Source organism: Osmerus eperlanus, chromosome 21, assembly GCF_963692335.1.
Source record: "Osmerus eperlanus chromosome 21, fOsmEpe2.1, whole genome shotgun sequence".
Classification (NCBI taxonomy): domain Eukaryota; kingdom Metazoa; phylum Chordata; class Actinopteri; order Osmeriformes; family Osmeridae; genus Osmerus; species Osmerus eperlanus.
The window spans coordinates 12,975,999-12,982,952 of NC_085038.1; the positions used below are offsets into that span (position 1 = coordinate 12,975,999).

General features: G+C 45.5%; 1 protein-coding gene across 1 annotated transcript; it reads right to left on the minus strand.

Moving 5' to 3' along the window:
- Positions 1-2,695: 2,695 nt before the first annotated feature.
- Positions 2,696-5,097, minus strand: LOC134007907 (membrane progestin receptor beta-like). Its single transcript, XM_062447623.1, has 5 exons — positions 4,986-5,097; positions 4,199-4,569; positions 3,826-4,095; positions 3,461-3,676; positions 2,696-3,073 (listed from the first exon to the last, which is right to left on the minus strand). Exons 2-5 carry the CDS (start codon positions 4,475-4,477, stop codon positions 2,696-2,698), a joined length of 1,143 nt encoding a protein of 380 aa, XP_062303607.1. The 5' UTR covers positions 4,478-4,569; positions 4,986-5,097.
- Positions 5,098-6,954: the final 1,857 nt, after the last annotated feature.

A 6,954-nucleotide genomic window follows, 5' to 3' on the forward strand; every position in this document is an offset into this window, starting at 1 on the left:
GTGCTTGTTATAATTATACAGTACTACATAACTTTTCCAGAGGTATCTGGAAAGCAGGTATCTCTGCTATGAGTTAGTGCAAACTGCTAAATTGATATTAGGCTACTCGGTGTAGAATGATGGTATTTTGGTGAAATAGCTAATGTGTTAGAAGTAGCCTAGTTGGAGAGCTCACTGTCTGCTGTCTCTGGTGTCCATTTTTACTGTTACAGCTCAGGGGAACATTTCATTTATATGCATCTGTATGTTTCACTCATTGAACAAATACATTCTAATTCTAAACGGTTCTGTCGGCTTGACATAGCGTCCATTATCTGTGTCGGAGGTAGGCACTAGGCAGCGAGGGGCGGAGCTTCAGCTCCTTCAGGCGACACGCCCCCCCAGTCTCAAGCAGAGAAGACTGCTGATTTTTTCACGATTTCAAAACCTAATTTAACATACTTGTCGGTGTTATTTTTTCATTCGAATTTGGATAGGTAGTTAATAACACATTATTCTGTGGTGTGGCGAACTTAAAACTCGTTCCAGGTCCACTTTACAGGATCTTTAAAGGGGTCATTGATTGCAGAACCGAATTTACCTTGTCACAGTTGAATAATGACAGTTCAGTGGGTAAAATGGACGTACAGTGAACCCCAAAGGCCATTGACACCTCTTTCCTATGCAAATCTCACAATTAAGAAATGTAGCTGTAAAACGGTAGGTTTTGAAAAAGCCACCAAAGGCTCCACCTTTTTTGGCTCTAGTCTGTACCTTTGTCACGCCCCAAAATTTGCTGCGCGCTGCTCTGTGTACTTCCACGGAATTACAAAGAAGAAGAACGTTAACAAGAACGTTTTTCAAGGCTATTGAAAATGGACTATGGTCGTAAATGCAGTGTTCCAGCCTGTACAGGGAATGCTGGCACTTTTCAGAATCTTCCCATGGAACCAAACACTCGACGGCCTGTGATGTTTGTCTATGAGAAGATCCCTGTGCAGTTCGACCCTCAATTACACATTTGCTCGAACCATTTCACCGAGGACAGTTTTGAAAACCTGGGACAATGTAAAGCAGGATTTGCTATAAAGCTGAAAAGAGGTGCTGTTCCGACCTTATGTTCATCACAGCTGCAAGCTGTAGTATGATGTTGTCGCTAAGTTATTAGCAATGCTAACGTATCGTGCCTGTATCTAGCATCGGTAGAATGTATGATGATTTAGTTTACTGGCAATGGGGCGAACATTATTTCATGTTCCTGACTGTGTTTCATTCAAATAAATAACCTGTGTTGTCATGTAAATCTACAATTCAAGATGCATGTTTGTCCAGATCTTTTTTTCAGCAAGATAGCTAAAGCTAACTGAAGCTGAGTTGAATCACGATAGTTTGTTTGCTAAGCTGTAGTGCTAACGTTACCCACCTAGTTAAGTCGATCCTGTTTGCTTTGACAACAGAAGTGGAAACAACTAACATAATCATTTCAAATGATATCTAGTCAATCTGTTGAAAACACTGTTGTGTAGACACAATAGATTTATTTGTACGTTTTTATTTCAAGTCTCCACCTTCATGTTTCAGTGAGTGTTGGCCGTGTTGCGTCTTTGCTCCGCAGCTTCACTCATTGTAGACCAACCAATCAGTGCGCAGCTCATCTATATATTCATGAGCATACCATAAAAGGACAAAACCTAGCGTTTTTTCCTGGGACAAATTCACTGGAAGCATCAGGGGGGCATAGAACAGCACCCGGGCCATTTTCAGCCCCACCAATGTTACATACCCTATTCGGAGACCTTAAAGAACAGTGTGAAATACCCCCAAAACCCAGTCAATCACCCCTTTAAGGTGGCTTCGCCGCTTCGCGGCTTGGCCACCAATGACATGTCCTTGATGATATAAGGCCGAATTATACTTCTCCGACTCCGTTACGGACAGACGCACGCACGGAGTCGGACGGATTGGTTGAATTTATAGTACTCCGAAGGCTGTGGGTGCTGAAAACAATTCACTGCCAGAAGAGCAGGTGGCGCTGCACTGCGATGCTAGCTAGGTTATCGAAAAGTTATAGCAAATTTACAAATTAGCCGTTTCATCAATAAAATAAGCACATTTTCAGCAACTACACTGCCCATTTCTCGTCACATTTTAATTCAGATGCTGATTTACAAGTACTGTTTAGCTGAAATATGAATTGTAAAAACGTACAACAATGGCAGTCAAAGGATTTTGTTCTCTTGTTGGTCACGGCAACCCCGCCCCTGACGCAAGCGGTTCTTAATACGTACCAATCACAGCCAAGGGGTATCTGTAAAATGACGGACGGACGGATACTCAGGAAAATCAGGAGGTGCACGTAGAGCTCTCCGAGGGGCTCAGAGAGGGCACGGAGAGGGAGTTCCTTGACGGAGAGGGCGTTCCGTGTCTCTGTCTCCGTAAAAACGCAGAAGTATAAATCGGCCTTTACACTCTCATTATAGTATCAATAAATGGCAAACTATCTTGAGGTAAATTTACAATTGTAATTAGCATTTATTATTACATTTTATATTTGATTTGTGATATGTATTTTATGTTTAGAGAGTCAATGTTTAAGCTACAGTTTCAGTGACTGAGTGTAGCTGTTTTAAATAACAAATTATAAACAGAAAACTATTTCTGTTTTTGCTATTCATTAAAAAAAATTCTGTCTCTCCTCTATCTCCACCCTCCTCCTCTATTCATCCATCCTCATCTGTCTCATGTGTGCCCCTGTCCCTCCTTCATGATCGTCTTCTCCTCCTCTACCTCTCCTCAGCATCAGGTGTGTGTGAGCTTGTGTTCTCATAGCGATGGCAGTCATTGAACAAAGCAGCACCAGCAGAGGGAAGGACACCCCTGCCAATAAAAGATACCACTCCCCATGCTCCTTCACCAGGGACGCCCGTCGTGACAGGAAGTCCTCCAACACTGCTTCCTGTTGGGCCAGTGTGCTGAGACACAGCAGCAGGTGAAAGATCTGATGGGCGTGACCAATGATATCACAGCGCCCGGGAAAGCAACACTCTGGAATGGGGAAGAAGAAGAAGAAGGCTGCCAAGAGAAACAGCATCCCCTGGTGGTAGGAAGAAGTGGTTTCAGGGGTCAAGTATCAAATGGTTACAGTTTTTTTCCAATAGTTTAGACACAACATTTTCAAATAACACACAGTTAGTGAAACCTGACACTCAAGGAGCAAAACTGCGATTTGCACAACTATAAGCACATTCTCAGCCTCACACTATTTGCAAAATACTACACACAGTGTTTTGCAAATCCCTAAACACACTTTTCTACAATAGACACAGAAATGTAAGATTATGTCACTTACGTAAGTGACATAATTTAACATTGTGTTATTTGACATTTTTGTGTCTAAGCAATTGGAAAAAACTGTAATCATCTGTGGAAGATAAGATGCAAAACACATTTTTTTATTTAAAATGAAAGGATAACATCCCACCTGCAGGCAATGGAGTGGAAGTGCAAAGGTGTATCCCCAGAGCTGGTTTGCTATGCGATGGGCTACAGGGCTGAATACTAGTAGGTAAGCCAGGCCGGTGGGCACCAGCTGGCATAGCTTGCGGCTAAGAGGGTATGGGCAGAGGTAACGCAGCTTGGAAAAGCAACAGGAGGCACATGACAACCATGCTAGCAGAGCTGCTGATGGGAGAAAGACCTGGGAGAGAAAAATAAGAGATAGGAGGTAGAGAGAAGAAGAAAAAGGAGGAGAGGAGGGGAGAAGAGGAGATGAGAGACCGAAAGGATTCAGCAACCAGACTGAAGACTAAATGCCTGTCTCCTCCAATCCAGCCTCCCACTACCTACCTCTGCTACTCCACTGTGTTGCCAAGTGGGGGTGGAGCTATAGAAATAGAGCACCATGGCACAGCCGTACTGGTAGACCGCCATGCCCACAGAATCCAGGAAGTAGAAGGATAAGTGAGCAGAGTCAGAGTGTGAGTGGAGCAGGTGTGTTGCAGCACTGCAGAGCAAGTAGGTGAGAGAGGAGAAAAGGTAGAGAGCCAGGGGCAGAGAAGACAGGTCCACACCCAGACCCCAACCCTCTGGACCACTCAGTCTTACCCCCAGTAAGCCCTGGGAAAGAACATAAACACCACCACATAACACCACCACCACCACAAGCAAATACAGACATTAAAATAACGCAGTGAAAATAAATAATTTTAGATTACAGTACCCCGCCACGCATCACAGAAAACAGCACCACCCTCAGTGCCACAAACACTCCAGCCAGCAGGTGGCTCCACACGTTGACTGTTTCGTTGTGCACCTGCAGGAGGCTGAGGAGGTAGTAACGCCAGGGCAGGCCAGGGGGCCGGTACCCAGACAGAATGTAAGGCTCCCAGAACAGAGAAGGGACAGAAGTGTATGGCATGGTGGGGGGGAGGGAGGGGAGGAGATGAACCAGGGGATTGAGGGAGAGAGCAGTGGGGCAGGAGAAAGTGACACGAGGCATAGTGGGAGTGGAGGTGGAAGAGAAAGAAAGAGGGGGAAAAATAGGGGAAAGAAGAGGGAGGAATGAGAGAAGAGAAAATGATGCTGTGGGTTCTGCATACATAAAAGGTGTGAAATAAAACATAAACAATGTTTAAATAAGGCATGTGTGAGCAATGTGTAAACTCAAAAGAACTCAGGTGATCAGACTTTACTAATAACTAAACTGTTGAGAACTGTTGTTCTCAGCTCTAATGGTCAGCAAAACATGTTTGTGTTTTGTGTGTGTGTGTGTGTGCATCTTATGCTTTTTCACACAAAAGTCGAAATACCAGCAATCAAGTTACCAGCACAAACATCCAAACACACAAAATGTTTACAACCACTGATTGTGAACACAGAACTATTTGGCCTCGACTTTCACAGCATTGGAAAACTTAAAAACTGAACTTGTGAAAACAAGTCTCACTTCCCCTAATGGATGGTATAATCCAGCCCACTTTGAAAGTAAAATCAATTGAGGGCCTTACCTGATAGTCTCTCCCTCCGTCTCACCCTCCGTCTCACTCACTCAAACTAAATCCATTTGGCCACCTTTTCAGTCTTATATCCAACAGCAGAGCTCACATGCAAAACTTTTTTTTTTCTCTCTCGTTTTTTTTTTTACACAACCAACATACAAAGTCAGTCTGTTCCACACAGTGCCAGTCTTTTTCTCATAATACAATTATTTTCAATCATGTTTTCTGGTGACTCAAACATTAACTGTGGGATTCCATGGTTGACAGTCACAAGATTCTTTACATTACTAACTAACAGAGAGAGGGTTTGACCAACACGTCTGACTGGAAAATAATGTTTTTTTTTATAATATTCTCTTCTATTATATTCACAAAGCATTTGGGCAAGAATAGTTTCATTCTTCAGAAAAAGATGATCATGTTCTCTTCATGAAAATGTATAATGTGAAGGTACATTTTAAGATGTAGAACATTATCCGTGTGCTGCTTCTATAAGTTCAGCAATGTTGTCCTCAATGTGTGTGTGTCTTTGTAATTAGGATTCCTCCATCAGGAGGAAACCTATTGTATTTGTCATCATCATCATCGTCATCATCTGCCGCTTGTCCGGGGGTCGGGTCGCGGGGGCAGCAACCTAAGCAGGGAGGCCCAGACTTCCCTCTCCCTGGCCACTTCCACCAGCTCTTCCTGGGGGACCCCGAGGCGTTCCCAGGCCATCCGAGAGACATAGTCCCTCCAGCGTGTCCTGGGTCTTCCCCGGGGCCTCTTCCCAGTGGGACGTGCCCAGAACACCTCACCAGGGAGGCGTCCAGGAGGCATCCTGATCAGATGCCCGAGCCACCTCAGCTGGCTCCTCTCGACGCGGAGGAGCAGCGGTTCTACTCTGAGCCCCTCCCGGATGACTGAGCTTCTCACCCTATCTCTGAGGGAGAGCCCGCACACCCTGCGGAGAAAACTCATCGATCTCAGCGATCTCGTTCTTTCGGTCACGACCCACAGTTCGTGACCATAGGTGAGGGTAGGAACGTAGATCGACTGGTAAATAGAGAGCTTCGCCTTTTGACTCAGCTCCTTCTTCACCACGACGGACCGATGCAGAGCCCACATCACTGCGGACGCCGCACCGATCCGCCTATCGATCTCGTGCTCCATCCTTCCTAGACCCCGAGATACTTGAACTCCTCCGGTTGGGACAAGATCTCCTCCCCGACCCGGAGATTGCACTCCACCCTTTTCCGGTCGATAACCATGTCCTCAGATTTGGAGGTGCTGATTCCCATCCCAGCCGCTTTGCATTCGGTTGCGAACCGCTCCAGTGAGAGCTGAAGGTCACGGCCCGATGAAGCCAACAGGACCACATCATCTGCAAAAAGCAGCGACCCGATCCTGAGGTCACCAAACCGTACCCCCTCAACGCCCTGGCTGCGCCTAGAAATTCTGTCCATATAAGTTATGAACAGAATCGGTGACAGAGGGCAGCCCTGGCGGAGTCCATAATGATTACATTTTTATAGGCTATATTAATCTATTAAAAAGAGTCGGCTCTTCAGATATGCGAGCCAGCTCCCGACGTTCACCTACAAGAGCCTCTTAGAGCCGGCTCATTCGCGAACGACCCATCACTACTAAATCCACCGGGGTCGTTGCCTCAAGCCAAGGGGCGAGGGGTGGGGGTCTGAGTCAAACTCTGCACTTTTGCAGCCCTCTCTTGAGATCCCTCAGGGAAATTGGTGTGGAAAGTCTGGTGTTTCTCAACGTGGTGCCTCCGCACATTCTAATCTTTAAGTACTGCAATGCACTCATTACAAATTAAACACATCGGTTTGGCGTTTGGATGTGGCGGTAAAATAAACAAGTATTTATCAGTCCAGGCAGGGTTAAACTGACGGTTTTCATTGTCAATTTTACGTTTCAGTGTTGAGAAAGACATATTGATAGTAATCTAGGCTACTACCGGCCCGCACTACCGGCACGCTCT

Excerpts from the sequence above, each read along its gene's own strand:
- LOC134007907 (XM_062447623.1), bottom strand. The coding sequence starts at position 4,477 with ATGCCTCGTGTCACTTTCTCCTGCCCCACTGCTCTCTCCCTCAATCCC. Across the intron at positions 4,096-4,198 it reads TTTCTGTGATGCGTGGCGGG|GGCTTACTGGGGGTAAGACT; the intron begins GTACTGTAATCT and ends GTTCTTTCCCAG. Across the intron at positions 3,074-3,460 it reads TTCCACTCCATTGCCTGCAG|GGGATGCTGTTTCTCTTGGC; the intron begins GTGGGATGTTAT and ends TCCTACCACCAG.